This window comes from Ipomoea nil, unplaced genomic scaffold (assembly GCF_001879475.1).
Source record: "Ipomoea nil cultivar Tokyo-kokei standard unplaced genomic scaffold, Asagao_1.1 scaffold1770, whole genome shotgun sequence".
NCBI classification, from domain to species: domain Eukaryota; kingdom Viridiplantae; phylum Streptophyta; class Magnoliopsida; order Solanales; family Convolvulaceae; genus Ipomoea; species Ipomoea nil.
Genome location: NW_017618198.1, coordinates 215,762 through 234,625, shown reverse-complemented (window position 1 = coordinate 234,625; position 18,864 = coordinate 215,762). Strand labels below are relative to the sequence as shown.

Below are 18,864 nucleotides of genomic sequence, written 5' to 3'. Positions count from 1 at the left end.
TAATAATAATAATAATAATATTTTTTTAAAAAAAAATTGTGTTAAATATTTAAAAACTGTGCTCATGAATTATGACATGTATTATAGTCAATTAGGTTGTCTTATTATTGATGGATTAAATGATTAATCCGTAAATGTTTCAACCTACATCAAAATAATATATTTGTTGACTAGTGGCATTGAGTGAATATCATAAATTTAACATAAATAGAAAGAAAATATTTATTTACTAGTATTTGTTATATATATATATATATATATATATATATATATAATTTAATGAACATGGCCAATAACCAACAAACACGGTTGAATGAAGAGTAACACATAAAAGATTTGTCCTAAACGTTATATGTAACAATTTAGTTAATTTTGACTAAATTGATATGTCTCAACTCTCAATAATGACCCATGAGCTAGCCATGTTTGGCACATAGTAACTATATGTAGATCAATCTGACTCATTGGTCTTTATGAGCCACAATAGTTACTATATGTCTATATATTCCGTAGTAATTATACGTAGTCTCGATCCAATATTGTACTAATTTGGATTGTGCTAATTTGACTTGACATGTTCACCATCTCTAACTAAATGTCACGATTTGGGCATGACAACCATTAGCAACAAAGTTACTAACAACATCCACTCTCTCTCGATGATAACAACGGCGACAAGTCAACAACAACATGTCATTTACACACTTTAAATACAATCTATCAAATTAATCAATCAAGGAAGACGAGTGTTAACTAATAATTAAGAAAAATCAAATGATTGACACCAACGCTTGATTGAGATATAAGAAATGAAGTGAGTATGTGATGTCCCCTTGAGCGGGATAAATCAAGCTATTTGATACTTTGCCTTGTACTAAATTAGCCCATTGATGTACTTTCAAGTATTTCCTCTTGATTGGTTCATCAGGTTGGTCAGTTGCCTAAGTTGCATATGACCTCAAGTTATGCCATTCTCCTATGTCACCCGTGACTTCCTTCGATGATCTAGATATGTCTGCCTAATCCACACGTCGGGCTACACGATTGAGCAAATATGTATAACCCATCAATTTTAATATTCAATAAATGACTTTGACAATATATTTTTTTCACATATATATATGTAGCACATCACAACAATAATATTTCTTCTAAGTGTTATCATTATATTTTCTTGCACGTTTCATCTAAATAGCATGATTTTGTGTGCCCGCGCACAAAAATAGCTCTTACAAACTTCTATTGTGTTTGGTCAAGTGTAGTATTATTATTATTAAGTTTCACATTAGCAATAACTAACAATATTGTCAACTCAACAACCATGCTAATTCCTATAGACTCCTATAATTATCACTTTCTATTATATACTTCCCATCATATTTTTCCTAACGCGTTATTTTTTATTGAATACATTAATAATTTATTAATCATTATTTTGTTATTAATTAATTAGTATAGAATGTGAGTTGAAATTGTAGAAATGTAAACAAAATAGCGAGTGAATTGTAAATATAATATTATGAAAACAATATTCAATATTGGCCTACTCCGTATTTCTTAAAACCACAGGGGCCAAATCTTTATTTCTAAGTATTAAGGGGTCAAAATTGTATTTTACTTTTTATTCCTCCCACCCAAGAAAGGAACTGCTTTACTTCTTCCTCTTGTGACAATTCTAGAGCTGGTTTTTAACTAACATCCAATTGTAAGTTCGATCAATCCTCTCTTATTTTCATCTGCGAAGTTAACCTAAACCTTAAAAATGGACGCGAATTTGCTCAACGATTTGGATTCACCTCACTCGATGGGGACCACCATCATCGGCGTCACTTACAACGGCGGCGTCGTTCTCGGCGCCGATTCTCGAACCAGTACAGGTACATTCATCATATCTGTATCTGCTAATTCTTATTTTAGGTTTGCTTCCAAGGAAAATTTCGACTATTTAGTGAATTGAACTCCGATACTTTATTTTGATTAATGGATTTTTATTCGTTTTGTGGCCGGATTATAAATTCAGGAATGTATGTGGCTAATAGGGCCTCAGATAAGATCACTAAGCTCACTGATAATGTCTACGTGTGTCGTTCGGGTTCGGTACGATACTATATTTGCTTGCTTTCACTTTCCTATTATATCTGCACAAATGTGAGGCTTAATCCCAATCTGACTTATTGTATGCAATGCATTTTTTTTTGTAGGCAGCAGATTCGCAAATTGTTTCAGACTATGTTCGCTATTTTCTACACCAACACACGTAAGTTTGTTCACCTTAAATACATGCATCATTTTATACATATTTTCATATTTGATTGCAAATTAAGCCAACTTGTTTTGGTCAATTCATTTGTTGCAATGCTAATACTATAGCATATTGTTTTTGCTCCAGATAGTTTTAAATTCTCTAACTTAAGTTTGCATATGACATATGAAGGATGGTTTTTGTCTCTCAATGGTGTTTACTTCTTAATAGTTATCGTTTATTTGGTTGTTACTGAGTTATGCTTAGCTTCTATGGACCATGTACTCTACTGATTGAAGATCATTGGACATGAATATTGTTTTTATTTATCCAGGATACAGCTTGGGCAGCCAACAACTGTTAAGGTTGCAGCAAACCTTGTCAGATTATTAGCCTACAATAACAAGGTATGGAATATTTAGTCACTTTGAACATGCAAAGCATTCACTATTATTTCTCAAACTTGTTTCTGTGCCTCACTCCTGGTCACAGCACTATGTACAATTGTACAAAACATGTATTGATTCTATTGAAAGAAATTACCTATAGCCCTACATTCAGTAGTTCTGTTGTTCCCCGTTACTGCTTAATGACTTGCCCTTTTCACTGGTGCTTGTTGGGCTTATCAGATTTTGGAATATGTTTATGATGTATCATATGCTTGTTGTTTGCATTCTGGAGTTTCAAGAGGTTTGAATCTTGGTCTTATGAAATAGTAAGGATTGGGGCTGAGATGATTTGATTGTAGAACTGAGACTTCAATTATGAGATTTTATCTATTCATTCTCAATAGATTTAGGGTTACACTTGTGTATTATGAATTTTCTTTGTTGTTTAATGACTGAACTATTCAGAATATGCTTCAAACTGGGCTTATTGTTGGTGGCTGGGACAAACATGAAGGAGGTAAAATATATGGGGTACCCCTTGGAGGCACAATATTGGAGCAGCCTTTTGCTATTGGAGGTTTGTTATCCTTCCAATTTATTTTAGTTATTCCATGCATGGATACTTTCTACCAAAACTGGCCTCTATCTTTCTTTACACAACAAAACTTCTACACCCTAAATGTTAGTCAATTCTCAAGAGACATATATGCACTTTTGTCTGCACTGTACAATTATATTGGGCTTCAGCTTCAGCTTTCCACTTTGTTATCCAGTTGCTTGCCTAGTATTTTATAGTGCATCCTTTATTATCATCATTGCTCTCGGTTAGTTTAAGGGGCTTTGTTCAGGTTCTGGTGTTCACATGTCATAGCAGATTTAATCTATCAATTCAAAGTAATTATTGTTATTGTTATTATTATTTTTTATCATTTTCAACACAATTGTATTGCTGCGAATAGAGTCATGGTGCTAGATGCTTCTGATGCTCCAATTGTATGATAGTCTAACTGGCTGAGACAATATTTGATTGTCCCTTTATCTACATACAGGATCAGGATCTTCTTATTTATATGGTTTCTTTGACCAAGCATGGAAGGAAGGAATGACCCAAGAAGAAGCTGAGGTTTGTTCATGAACATTACTAATTTGCAAGGAGTGGTTATAGAATGAACTGCATTATCATCCAATCATGCATGCACTTTTTTCTTCTATTCCACAAATTAGATATGCCAAGGCTACCTGATTCTGTCTTTACCTACCTGGCTATCCCCATACCGGCCACAAGGGCACTAAGATTATCAGGGGATTTATTATTAACCTGGAGCTCAGAATAGAAACTTTGTGAGTAGAGTTTTTTCTGTTCGGACAAAGTTTAATTCATCAACTTAAACTCCAATTTAGTGGAGAAAAAGTACTGAAATTTTATTTATATTATTATTAAAGATGACACCCTGGCTTGGTATAGTTTGGTTTTCTTTAGTTTGTTTACCTTTTTTTTTTTTCCTGTTATTATAATTTATTATTTTTTGGGTGCAAATGTTTCAAAAGTTTAGGAAGTGTGGATGTTATATACAGCTTTTCATGTGGCATGTCACATGTGCATGCCTCTTGCTGTGGAAAATATTTCTTTGATCCTCCAATAAAAGGGTCTGGGCTCTGTTAAAATTTTCCCATCATAATAATTTACGGCCTGATATCTGTTAATTTGTTTGAAGATGTTTGTAAAGTTTTTTTTTTTTTTTTTTTGATGCAGAAATTTGTGGTCAAGGCAGTGTCTCTTGCCATTGCGCGGGATGGTGCCAGTGGTGGCGTAGTTCGGACTGTTACTGTGAGTTATTTCATTTAATACTCTAGTTTATGAGATTTTGAGCATTCTCAGCACAGACGATACTGGCATTTCAGTCATGTATGCGGTAGTGCGGTACCATTTCCATATTTCATCATTATTATAACTGTCCTTCTACTGACCTGCCCCAATTACATAAAACTTTTGGGATAGTTACCAGCAAGACTTCCGAGTATTTAAATGAATCACTCATATAACTCAACTAGGTTTCCATTGGACTTGAAAAGCATAATAGTTTCCCGGTATGCAATATTTTGTAGTACCTGATATCATTGGGGTTGCAGTGAACTCATGATTGTCGTGCTACCTGTGCTCTTACGTCCTTTTGCATATATTTAGCATGTACATCTGTATGAAGATCTGAATAATGGCAGTGACGATTATGATCAGCTTAATCATATTAAAACGATAACTCTCCTTCATTGTTTGGCTGCATGTATGGTTCTTTCATCATGCATTATTGTTCCGGCAGATTAACTCGGAAGGGGTAACTAGGAAATTTTACCCAGGCGACACCCTTCCAATATGGCACGACGAGATGGAGGCACACAATTCACTTCTGGACATTTTGCAAACCAGCAGTCCCGAGCCGATGGTCAGTTGAGATTTGAGAAAGGAGCATTGGTTCTAGCACTTGTTTGGCCCAAGAGAAACTTCTTCAAAAAACTCTTTTTCCTTTTATAAGAACTATTAAGTTAAGGCTTATTTAAAACGCCCTTGTTATGTTTGGTTGGAAGCATATTAAAAAGGCTTATTTAGTCTGCTATTACTAGTTTTGTTAAGACATGGGAATTGGAAAAATATTATTAATCAAAATGAGATTTAGAGATAGTTTGGTATTAACTTTTTTTAAAATGCGAGAAAATTTAGGTGAATCAGAAATTTAATTTCTTTGAAAGTGATAAAGTTATTTCAAGTTAGGGATAACCTGATATTTTTTTTTTCCATATGAATTATTTAACATTGAAGTTAATTGGTTTTCATAACTCTAATGACCTGCGATAGTAGGTCATTAATTGATTTTTGAGTTTTTATTGTATCAAAATAAATTATTAATAAGTGTAATTATATATTTAAAAAATTTAAGGGACTAATTGACTTTTCAGTTAAAATTCAAAGACTTGATATTTTTTCAATGATGAATAAATAGAAACATTTTACTCATTCATAAAATATTACAAATCAAACAGCTTTTCATGGCTGCAATATAATTTTAGAGTATTACATGTACTTCCTAATTTTATTCCTTAATGTGACGAATTTTAAAAAATTATTTTTTCATGTGAATCTCAATACAAGTGTCTATATCAAAGTTTTGTATGTGAAAGTACAAAATAAGAGTACATGTAGCATTTTTCAAGTAAATAAAGAGGGTGTGTGTGCATTGTTATTAGAAATAACAATTATATACGGAGTACAAAATTTTATCAATTCAATTAATTTTGTACCTTTTTAAAACAAAAATTAACAGAGAGAGGTGATCAGATTACTAGTTTTAAAAGGATTTGAGAAAAAAAAAAATCAATATTTTTCTCCGTATCATAAGGAAGTGCGGAGTAATACAATTAGGCTTTACTTTACCTGAAGGGTCCTTGAATAGGAATTGGGGCTTCATTTTCCTTCCCCTTTCATCTGCGAGCGAGCTAACCCTCGGAATCGGAGTCACAGAGAGAAGAAGCACTAGAGAAGTGAGTGAAAGATCAGGAGATAATAGAAAATGGCGACGCTGGCTCGGTCCTCTCGAAGAGCCCTAGCAACCACTCTCTCCGCTTATTTGCGCCACGGACAATCTCAGTTCCGCCGGCCGCTGGCTACGGAGGCGCAGGCGGCAATCAAGGAATCATCGCCGGATCGAGTCAAGTGGGACTATCGAGGGCAGAGAAAGATCATCCCTCTCGGGCAGTGGGCCCCTAAGGTAGCTGTGGACGCCTACGTGGCCCCCAACGTCGTTCTCGCCGGTCAGGTAACCGTCTGGGACGGCGCCTCTGTCTGGAATGGCGCCGTTCTCCGCGGGGATCTCAACAAGATCACCATCGGCTTCTGCTCCAATGTCCAGGAGAGATGTGTCATTCACGCCGCTTGGTCTTCCCCTACAGGTCAGTCACTACATAGCACATTTTGTTCCTCTTTTCCCAATGCTTAAGAGTAATACTTTGATCTGCTGCAATTGTGTATTGCTGTCACTTTGAGATTGGGAAATTAATTACTTTGTTCGTTGATTGTGTTTTTTAAAATATTTTCATAAGAAATTTTGTGTATTTGACCGAGAAGCTGCAAAATTTTCTTATGGATGAAGGGCTTTCAACCCTACACACCTGCATTGTTTAGGTAAATGAAGTTATGACGAATTATATCATTTTTATAAGATTTTTTTATTTTAGAAACTCAAACCACAATAGAAGCTGTATCCAAAATCTTTTACTTAACCAAGCAACACTGAATAATCGTTCTTTTACTAAAGCTTTGTCCAACTTTCTGGACATTCCTCTTGTGGTAATTGCATTTAGGTTTAGTTTCATAAAGCAATGAACTGTGAATCACTTAACTATTTCTGTTATTGACAAGCATGCAAAAGAGTCTTTTCCACCTATCCTCCAAGATGCATCCTTGTAGTTCTGCAGTGATTGGATGCTTTCATTTTGATGGAGAACTTGGAGAAATTGAAATCTTACTTGATGCCTTTGATGGTTTAAAAAAAAAAAAAACTGAAAATCAGTGCAATTTCTAGAAAGCATTGATTTTTATTTTATGGTTATTTTTTTAGGGGGAGGGGCCGAGGGGGGTATTTCCATTAATGGCTCTAGTAGAGACATGCATCACTGTTCGTAATTTCAATTAATGACGTTCCTCCATCCAATTTTCTCAGAAATGTAAACAGGGTTCAACTCTCTAACTTTTCCTTTCCTCCATTTCTTTCTTCTTTTGTTGTCACTCTATCACGACCTCAAACCATTGCATCCTACCAGCAATTAAACTTCTGTCCTTGACTCAACTACCAGTCAGCATAAGTTCTTGCTATATTCTCCTTTGTCTGTGACAGAAAATCATGCATTGAATTCTAATTTTCAATTTTGAATGGAAAAGCACAATTGCGACTTATGTACTATTCCTGTTATTGACAACTTGACAAGCTTGCTATAGAGTCTTTTCCACCTATCAAGTGGGTGTTTTGGAACCTCCAAGGTGCATTCTTTCAGGGCCTATTAGAGTGAGGAGATTTGGTAGTGGTCGGGTGCTTTCATTTTTATGGAGAACTTGGAGAAATGGAAATGTTACATATTTGTTAAAAAATGCAAAAAGATTTAGAATTTCAAGAAAGTCTGTTATTATTATTATTATCTTGTGGGTTTGAGTAGGGTGTTACTATTTGTGGCTTGAATAGATAGACATGCATCACTACTCATAATTTGGATTTATGGGGTTCTTCCGTCCAACATGGTTGGCAGTACCAGCAATTCAGCAAACGTGTGTGTGTGTGTGTATTTTTTTTTTTTTTAAATTAAAATTTGTCTTCTCTTTTGTCTGTGTTAGAAGAATCATGTTTGTATTGCCAATCTTTTGCCTTTTCAAGAGAAAGGCCTAGCAGTATAATCACAATAAAGAAAGAGTTCCCATCAATATTATCTACTGTAAATGAAAATTTTGATTCAATTTTATAAAAAATTGAATATGAAAAAAAAAAATTAAAGAAAAGAGCAGCTTTGAATTTCATTTTAATGGGAAAAAAAAATCAACAACAAAAACTCAATTATCCTTTTCTAGGTGGTAGAGTTGGGTTCAAATTCCACTACCCCCATCCCTCATTAGATGTGGCCACAAAAAGTTTCTTCTAGTTTTGATTTGCTAGTTGAGTTTTGTGCTTTTTTTTTTTTTTTTTTTTTTAAATTTATAATTATTTTATTTTATTTTATCTGATGACATTCATTAGTAATTAATTTACTAGTAACATATTCGTCTCTTGTGCTGCTTAATTAACCCACTTATGTTCAGACATTATTCACCTAACATTGTCATTTACAAACTTTTTCCTGAAATTTTATCTCCATTGATGCATGAATTTAGAAATATAGGACAGATGAAATTATTGAAACTTGGCAACCCAATATATAATAAGCTATTTTTGGTCCAACAACCTAAACTTCTTCTAAGAACCTCAAGCCCCTTCTAGAGATTGGAAAAATCCCACAGGGAGTAACCTTAATTTGTTATATTCTCCTGTAAAATGTGGGTAAGATTGTGCCTCAGACCCTCAACTAATTTATTGCCACTTTGTCTTTTTAATTTTACTCTTTCAGTCTTTTGTCTTCTAATGTTACTGGATTTTCTTTCTCTCCATTAAACAACTGTTTCCTTATACTTTTGTGTTTTTAGTGGTATACCATGTTTAAGCATTTGGTCCTGAACAACTTCATAGCATCAATCTACAGACTGTAGACCTTATTCTTTAAGTTGTCTGATTTAATCCACTGTTTCAAGTTGTGTGCACAATGTACATGATCATGATCATGTAGACCTACAATGTATGACTTGGCTCAAATTCAAATTTTATGACAGTATGAATTCTTTGCTTTACAATTCTGTTTTTTTCCTTGTCTGTTTCGATTGTTATGTAGATTATTATTATTATTATTATTATTATTATTATTATTATTATTGTTGTTGTTGTTGTTGTTGTTGTTGAAATTGTTGTATTAGATATATGTATTTATCACTGATGGGATTGCTAAGGTTGGAGTGTTCATTTTTTGTTATTTTGTGCTGGGGTATCTATCACTGATGGGATTGCTAAGGGTGAAATTAGTATTATTTTTAATTTAGTTCTTTTGACACATTAAATTGGTTCTATCTTTGGAGAGAACTTGGACTGAATCTGACTGACCATTGTTCTTTTCAAAATTCCCAGGGCTTCCTGCCGAAACAGCTATTGAAAGATATGTGACCATTGGTGCGTACAGTCTCTTGAGATCCTGCACTATTGAGCCTGAATGCATCATTGGCCAGCACTCCATACTTATGGAAGGTTCTTTGGTGGAGACCCACTCAATCCTTGAAGCAGGATCCGTTGTCCCACCAGGGAGAAGAATCCCGAGTGGTGAGCTCTGGGCCGGGAATCCTGCAAGATTCGTTCGCACTCTAACCCACGAGGAGACACTGGAGATCCCTAAACTTGCCGTTGCAATAAATGATCTGAGCAATAGCTATTCCTCAGAGTTCCTACCTTACTCAACAGTGTATTTGGAAGTTGAGAAGATGAAGAAATCATTGGGAATCTCAATCTGAAGCAGAGTGCTGCTTGATGTTCTTTTCTTTACAAAGAAAATAAGCAATTGTAGGACTCGAATGCACGCAAAGTTTCCTTGTTTTGCATGTGATTTTTGAAATCCAACATGGTGGACATTCCATGGCTTCCTTTGGGATAATATGTTTCTGTGTTGTATGGCTATGCATAATATGCATTCTAAGGGCGGAATCTACCATAACATTGTTAATTGTAGAACTCGAGCTTTACCTTAAATTAAACAAATCTTTGCAGATGGACATTGTATTTAACGTTGCATTCATATGATTGCAAGGGAGGATTTCTCGCTGTTTGTGGAATTGTTCTAAATTTGATTTGATTTTTAGTTGTCATGAATATGATGATTTGATTTTGTCTTGCCTCCTTTGGTGAGGATTATTTCTTATTACAAAATTGAATTATAATGAAATTATTATATTCTCATTATGTTATATTAAAGCAAAAATGAAACATTTCATTACTTCATCTCGCCGACATCAAGCTAACAAAAAGAGTTAATATTAGATAAATGTTTAGTTAATTCTTTTTTTTTTTTTTTTTTTTGATGTCAATGACCAAATTAAAAGCAAAAGAGGTAGCAGATGTATCAGTGACCAAATTTTCTAAATTTGGAAATGCATCTTCAGGGGCATCTTCACAGGAACTGGAAATTTGGAAATGCATCTTCAGGTTCAGAGCGAGCCGCATGGAAATGCATCTTCAGGGGCATCTTCACAGGAACTGGAAATTTGGAAATGCATCTTCAGGTTCAGAGCGAGCCGCAAGAACTGACTAACAACTTCAGCTATTGCCCCTATCTTCAGGGGGAGCAGCAGGAATTGATACAAATTCCTGTATTCTTTTCTTTATTTTAATTTAATTTCTTTCAATATCTTAAAACTAAACTAATTAAAACTAGTAAATACTCCAACCCCAAAAACTCAGAGCTTCAGCTATTGCCCCTATCTTCAGGGTGAGTAGCAGGAATTGATACAAATTCTTGTATTCTTTTCTTTATTTTAATTTAATTTCTTCCAATATCTTAAAACTAAACTAATTAAAACTAGTAAATACCTCCCAACCCAAAAAACACACACACATATTGGAGATGCATACTTTTACAAGAGAATTGAAAATGTTCAACCAATTTGTTATATTTACATTCTAATTAGGAAATTGCATGACAAATTGATCAATCTCATGCAAATTTGTATGTAACATTAGATTTTCATTTTTGTTACTTCATGAGAGTTATGTTTTCATACAAATGTTGTACATGAAAGCAGTCCATTCGTATGGCAACATTGAAGGTAGTACATGTTGATTGTATTAGGCATGCCCATCAAACTTTTAACAAATTTTTTTAAAAAAATTGACAATTTTAAAACTTGCGGATTGTAATTAACAACACTTCAATAGTTATATGATCAAAAATAATTTTTTTATTTAAAATATAAATTTTTTTCTCATGATTTTCTTTCAATAGGTGCATTTAAACTTGATTCAAAAGTTTCAATTTGTTAAACCTAATGTGTTGATTTTATTATCTATTAGTCGGACAAGCATAAACCTATCTATATTATATTGCTATAAAATATTGATTGCTTGTCTTTTCTTCTCATATTTTGTATAACATTTATATTCCTAGCGTTATCCTTATCCCTGCAAATCTCTCTCACTTCCATATCTTTACATTTGCAAATCCTCCACTATTTGTTCTACATTCCTGCAAATCTCTTTCGCTCTTGAAAATAAAATCTACTTTCACATTATATTATATTATAAATATAATAATAAAATAATAATAGAAGGAAAAAAAAAAAAAAAAGCTACAAGCAAATTTGCAAGCCACATCATCAACCCAATCCAATAAACAATGTTTTTTTGGTATGACACATCATCTTGCAAATGGAACTTTTGCTGGGATAATCTCAGTCTAAATATCTACTACATAACTAATGTCTAGCTTTTTTGAGTAAATGATTTTCATAAAAAAACAACCTCGAGACGGAGAAGGTATCTCCGTCTTCCTGGCCATGGAGACGAAGAAGTTCTCCGACTGGTTTGTTTGTTTTAAAAATAAAAATTTAAAAAACTAAAAATTATTTTTATTTAGTTTTTTTTTTAAAGAGATATTTTTAAATTCGATAACGTCACATCGGTATATTTTCAAGTAAATAGGTTATTTTATGTTGAATTCATGAGTTTGTGTTGTTCAGGAGTTCAATTGTATTTTTAAATTCAATGGCCTAATTATAATTGAGTGTGCACTTGAGTAGTTTATTTGACCCTTATTTTATTAATATAATAATCAATAAAACAAAATTAATACTGCTCTGTTTTATAATTTTTTTTAATCTATCTATATATCTATATATCTATATATATATAAAAGTAAAATCCTCCAAACCAATTTTCCCCCCAAAACCTAGGGTCATTTATGTGAATTCATATATATTCTGTTATGGAAATAATAATTATAGATATAAAAAAATAAATATATTCATTTATATATACGTGTGATATTATACATATATATTAGATGTATATATTGGTATTAATAATATATAAATTAGGTAGTAAAATAATAATTAAATATAGTAAATATTCCGTGTGGTATATATATAGACATTATATACATTATACAATTAATATTTAATTTAATCTATATATATTAATAATAATAATAATTTTATTACCTTACTTACTTTACTTTTTATATTTTTTAAATAAATTATTATACTTTCCTTTCGAATTACTATTTTCACCTATAAATACAAATTTATAGACTTTGGCATTCATTCATCTTCCCTCACACTACTGGTTGTTCATGATTTTCAATATATTCCTATGTTTTCTTCAATCCTAGCAAAACTCATTCACTTAATCCCTACTTCAGGTAATTGTTTCTACTCTCCAAATTCTTTTGTTTAAATCTAAGTTTGTTGAGATTGATGATGATGATCAATGAATAATATGCTTCGCTTATTATTATTATTCGATTTATTTGATTCACAGGTTTCTTATCAAGGTGGTTAGGATGCTATTAAGGTTGATAGAAAGTTTGCCTTTGAGGGTAAGATTTTATATTCACCAAAATTATTATTTTCCCCGAGTATTGTATGTATTGATATTATATGTGATATTATATGATATATGTTATTCATGTGAACACAAGTACATTTATCGATAAATGGTAATATTGTGAGTGGTGATTCTCGAAATATCAAAGTATTGTATTAATACTGGATTATGGACTATAATTATATTTTGGACAAATCATGTGGAGAAAATTGTATTTTTTTTTTTTGAAAAATGTATTTGGAGAAAATTACATATTCTGGAGAAAATTGTATTTTGTGGAGAAAGTATTTATTTGTGGAGAAATAATGAAATTTTGAGAAAATAATATATTGTGTGGTGTCCAAGTAAGAGTGAGTACTGTTTACTTGACTATTTACTACTCATTAGGCTTGGAATCACATGAGAGTGTATCACATAAGTTATGATTCAATTTCCAAATTGTTTGAGTGGTAGTAGGTAGGAAAACCTAACTACTTTGATCATATATTACCCAGTGGCTTGAAATCTTCTAGGCGTGCACATAGGTTTTAGTCCAGTTTCAAAGTGGATTTCAAAAAATTTGGTTACTTCTCCATAAATAACTATTTATTCTCCATACAAGAAAATGTATAACTCCACATGTATTTTAGAAAAGTATGAAATTATATGAGTTTTGAAAATATAAAAAATTCAAACCACTATTTTACGGGGTGAAGTGAAACTTACTTAGCTTATGCTAATTTTTGTCTACATTCTGTTTTTGTGTAAAATTATTTATGCAGGTGAACATGGATACGAATTCGGGATGAACAAGTTGAGAAGGAATAAAGTTTAATTATTTGTTATTTTGAGAAAAATATTGTTGTATAGTAATTTCAGTTTTAATTACTAAGTTGATTTTGAGATATTATTTTATGTTGTAAATTTAGCATAATTACCATAAATAATGTTTAATAATTGACAAATTCTATTAGATAATAAAAATTAGCATTATAAAATCTTTTGTACTATGGATACATTATTTTTAATTATTTCGGTTTAATAATATTATATCTTATTTATAAAAATCAAAGTAATACTTTTATTACTATTGAATATTGATTGACTAAAAATAATCTTAATTATTATTAAGGTAATTAATAGGTATTTAGCTTTAAAAAGTCTTCAAATATATGAATTATACAACCATAGAATCAATTAGTACGACAATTATATTAGGTAATCTAATTAATAATTTACTTTTTAAATTATATCTCCTTTTCAATAATGAATATAAGATTTATTCCGTGGAAATATTTATGGCAATTTTATAAATTATAATTAATAAAATATAAAATATAATTAAGAAAATAAAATTATAAAATTAACAAAATATGAATATTTATAATTTTTAAAAAATATACATACATACACTTTTTTTTAGATAAATACATACATACACTTATGCACTATACTAATAATAATACAAAATTTAAATGTTGCTTTTAAAAAAAAAAATTCTAAATGTAATTTTTAATTATAAATTGATGAGTGCACATAATAGTGTTTATTTCAGTGTATTTTATAGAATAAGGTTACAGGCTTTATATACACAAAGAATAGCTAAATGATAGGAAACTAACATAGAATTATTCTAACAATCACAATAATGCTAACCGCTCAATAAAATCTATCAATATAAATTATAATTAATGAAATTATATTATATAATTTTCCTATATACATATTAATAAATATTATGTGTATATACAATCTATTATACAATCATATAAGGAAATGCATCTGATTAGAGTTTAAGTTTACTCATACAAAATTTAAAATTTAAATTTTTTTATTGATTTCTAAGTATATATAATTTTGTTAGTTAGTATTCATATTTTTAGAATTATAATATATATGAAATATAATTAGGAATAAATCAACTTAATTATGTGAATTTTTTCTATAAATTTATCTAAATATGTATTGATTAGAGATTCTATTAACCATACAAAATTTAAATTTTGTATGTTATGAAAATAGATACTTTTCAAATATGTAAAAGTCTAATTATATTATTATATTGTACAGTTTAACGTCTTTTCATCATTTTTGTCTATTTTCAATTTTAAATTCTTAATAACAAAAATTTTTCGTGCAACGAACGAGTAAAACACTATATTTTTAAAAAATACAATTGGATAAATGTCATAAATTGGTACAAAGTCATTTCTGTTTATAATAATTAAAGAAAAAAATAAATAATCCAAATATGTGAACCAATAATTTCAAAATGAAATTAATATACAATTACAAATAAATATAGCATGATTAGATTTTTTTTTTTTTTTTGAAAATATAGCATGATTAGATTTACTTTAATTAGTTTTAATTTTTTTAATGAAATGACTTTTCTTTATCAGTTTTTGATAGGATTGTTTGTGTTGCCGGAAAATATTTTAAAAATAAAAATACTTAATAATAATAAATAATTTTAAAATATTTTTAACCCTTAATAACATGTGTAAATCTTATATTTTAAAAAAAAAATACAAATTGATAAATATCATAAATTAATTAGTACAATATCATTTCTGTTTATAATAATTAAAGAAAAAATAAATAATTCAAATATGTGAAGCAATGATTTCAAAATGAAATTAATCCATCTATACTATTAATTTAATAAAAGTAAATAATAATTTACACCAAGCTATATCTATATCTATACTATTAATAAAAGTAAAATCTTCCATTAAAATGTCTCTTACCCCTTTTGATACGAGATTGTCCTTCAAGTTCTAGCATAAACAATTCCTGTTGATGCTCGCATATACCATGACTGTCAACAAAAGTCAGGGCCAAACACTAACTCACGTTGGGTTATTACTTAAAAAATCAATCTTTAATCACGATCAATTGTACGTGACTTTTTCCTGAGTCACCCATCTTGATGGCCTGAAGGTTTTAACTCTATACGAGGATGAACAAAATTCTTTACTACTACCAATGTCATCTAAAAAGAGATTTTTAATAATGTGTAATTCAAGCCAGTGATATTATAAGGAAATAATAATTTACATCAATCTATATCTATACTATAATTTTGGTTTAATTTTATAAGGAAATAATAACTTATTAATTATTATTTACACCACTCTATATCTATACTATTAATAAAAGTAAAATCTTCCATAAATAATGTTTAATAATTGAAAAATTCTATTAGGCAATAAAAATTACTATTATAAAATCTTTTGTATTATGGACACATATTTTTAACTATTTTGGTTTAATAATATTATATCTTATTTATAAAAATTCAAAGTAATACTTTTAGTACTATTGAATATTGATTGACTAAAAATTATCTTAATTATTATTAAGACAATTAATAGGTATTTAGCTTTAACAAGTCTTCAAATATATGAATTATACATAGTAGCATTGGATCAATTAGTTGGACAATTATATTAGGTAATCTAATTAATAATTTACTTTTTAAATTATATCTCATTTTCAATAATGAATATTTTCTTAAAGTATATACACGGGCTATGCTTATCAATATAGAATTAAAAGTGTGTGTGTGTGTGTGTGTGTGTGTGTGTGTGTGTGTGTGTGTGTGTGTGTGTGTGTGTATATATATATATATATATATATATATATACATACTTAATGTATAATATGTATTCAAAATAATTTTAAAATATTATTTAACCCCTAAACATGAGAAAATTTTATATCTTAAAAAAAGATACAATTTGATCAATATCATAAATTAATTATTGCAATATCATTTATGTTTACAATGAGAATAATTAAAGAAAAAATAAATAATTCAAATATGTGAACCAATGATTTCAAAATAAAATTAATATACAGTTACAAATAAATATATCATGATTATATTTAATTTAATTAGTTTTAATTTCCTTAATAAAATAAATTTTCTTTATCAGTTTTTGATGGGAGATTAATGGAGCGTTTTGGTTGCTGGAAAATATTTTAAAACAAAAATAATTTAAAAATTTTTCAACCCATAAACATGTGAAAGTTTTATTTTTAAAAAAGATACACTTTGATAAATATCATAAATTAATTATTGCAATATCATTTATCTTTATCATGCAAATAATTAATGAAAAAAATAAATAATTCAAATATGTGAACCAATAATTTAAAATTGAAATTAATCTATCTATACTATTAATAAAAGTAAAATCCTCATTTTCAACATTCCCGCCCAAATTAATATGAATATTAATTAAATAGTAAAAAAATTAATAAAGCTTAATTGGTAACAATAATATTTCTAATTGACTAATTGACTAGAATAAAAAAAAATTGTCATGATCATTGCATTTTAATTAAAAAAAAAAGAACAAAAATTAAAAATTAGACGAAAATATTTCAATATTATTCTACATCATCAATAGGAAATACATATTTTAAAGTTTAAACAATATAAAGGTAAATTAAAAATATAACAGAAATATTTCAATAAAAATATTATACATCATTTAAAAATGGAACGGAAATTAGGTAAAAATATCACTGCATCTAATAGTCTAATTGACTGAAAATAAAAAAGAATAATTGGCTAAAATGAATCTGATATTACTAATTGACTTAAAATATAAAAGGATCACTAATTGACTAATATTCTACCATTATATATTTTCACCCGAGTCACCATCCTGATGGACTGAAGGTGTTAGCTCTAGACGAAGATGGACAAGATTGTGTTGCTATTACCAATGTTGTCTATAAAGATGTTTCAATAATGTGTAAATATAATCGGTGATATTATGTTTTTTTAATGGCAAAATTGCTATATATCTAGACAAAAAAATATATTTTTCATACAAATGAATTAGGATATCAATTCATTCATATAACTGAGTTGCTAAAGAACGAGCACATTTGCCTAATTTATAAAAATACTGAACAATGATAAATAAAATCTCCAAAGCTACAACACCGCATGCGTACATCTACACATTAGCTATTAATTTGAGCAATTATTTGCTCAAATTCAAGCAATGATAACATAAAAACACAAAGGATCCAAACCATACTTTCAATTGCACTATATAATATTTGATCTTATAATTTAAATAATTATATATCGATCCAAATATTCTTAATATATTACAACAAATTCATTCCCTGCATCGCACGGGTGAAAATACTAATAACAATAATAATCCAAACAAAACTAAATACAAAATAAAATTAAAATTAAAAAAGAAAAAAAAAAGACGAAGAAGATAAAGGGGAGCCACGGGCTCCCTTTGTAAATGATGTGGGATCATTTTGATCCCACGTTAAAAATGTTTGAAAAGAGGAGCTATTGAGCTCTTCTATATAAGAGATACAAACATAATTGTTTGTCCATCAATGTGGCAAGTATTGAGAAGTCAAAATGTTCTTATTTAAGAAACTTTAGCTTTGTTTTTTTTTTTTTTTTTTTTTTTAGTTTTTTATTATTTATTTATTATTAGTGGGGTTTGGAAAAGATTAACTCAAAATGTATGTGTTGTTTTAGTTTTTAATTAATAATTGATTGAAAATAAAAAATGATCCATAATTGACACAAAAAAATAAAGAAATGGTCAGATCATTGCATTTTAATTAAAAATTGAAGGAAAATATTTCAATAATAATATTCTACATTATCAATAGTAAATGCATATTTTAAACAATAGTAAAGGTAAATTAAAAATGGAATGGAAATATTTCAATAATAATATCTACATCATCAAACAAAAATGAAACGAAAATTAGGTAAAAATATCATTGCATTTGATATTCTAATTGACTAATTGACTGAAAAAATATATAAAAAAAATAATTGACTAAAAATGAATATGATATTACTAATTAACTGAAAATATAAAATGATAACTAATTAAGTGATATTCTACCATTATATATTTTCACCTAGGTAACCCGTCTTGATGGATTGAAAGTGTTAGCTATAGACGAATATGAACAAGATTGTGTTGCCACTACCAATATCGTCTACAAAGAGGTTTCAATAATGTGTAAATATAATCGGTGA

At 29.4% G+C, this 18,864-nt stretch overlaps 2 protein-coding genes across 2 annotated transcripts; both read left to right on the top strand.

Moving 5' to 3' along the window:
* The first annotated feature begins 1,653 nt into the window (after window positions 1-1,653).
* On the top strand, window positions 1,654-5,308 carry LOC109192202 (proteasome subunit beta type-6-like). Its single transcript, XM_019342767.1, has 8 exons — window positions 1,654-1,877; window positions 2,021-2,097; window positions 2,202-2,257; window positions 2,577-2,649; window positions 3,097-3,208; window positions 3,681-3,754; window positions 4,385-4,459; window positions 4,950-5,308. The coding sequence occupies exons 1-8, from the start codon at window positions 1,763-1,765 to the stop codon at window positions 5,079-5,081; spliced, it is 714 nt and encodes a 237-aa protein (XP_019198312.1). The 5' UTR covers window positions 1,654-1,762; the 3' UTR covers window positions 5,082-5,308.
* Window positions 5,309-6,018: 710 nt separating this feature from the next.
* On the top strand, window positions 6,019-10,068 carry LOC109192588 (gamma carbonic anhydrase-like 2, mitochondrial). The gene is made up of 2 exons (XM_019343285.1): window positions 6,019-6,573; window positions 9,381-10,068. Exons 1-2 carry the CDS (start codon window positions 6,195-6,197, stop codon window positions 9,755-9,757), a joined length of 756 nt encoding a protein of 251 aa, XP_019198830.1. The 5' UTR covers window positions 6,019-6,194; the 3' UTR covers window positions 9,758-10,068.
* The last annotated feature ends 8,796 nt before the right edge of the window (window positions 10,069-18,864 follow it).

Bases quoted from the DNA above. Each gene is read 5' to 3' on its own strand.
- LOC109192202 (XM_019342767.1), top strand. From the start codon at position 1,763: ATGGACGCGAATTTGCTCAACGATTTGGATTCACCTCACTCGATGGGG. The intron at 2,258-2,576 runs GTAAGTTTGTTC...TTATTTATCCAG, and splicing joins TATTTTCTACACCAACACAC to GATACAGCTTGGGCAGCCAA. The intron at 4,460-4,949 runs GTGAGTTATTTC...TTGTTCCGGCAG, and splicing joins GCGTAGTTCGGACTGTTACT to ATTAACTCGGAAGGGGTAAC.
- LOC109192588 (XM_019343285.1), top strand. From the start codon at position 6,195: ATGGCGACGCTGGCTCGGTCCTCTCGAAGAGCCCTAGCAACCACTCTC. The intron at 6,574-9,380 runs GTCAGTCACTAC...CAAAATTCCCAG, and splicing joins CGCTTGGTCTTCCCCTACAG to GGCTTCCTGCCGAAACAGCT.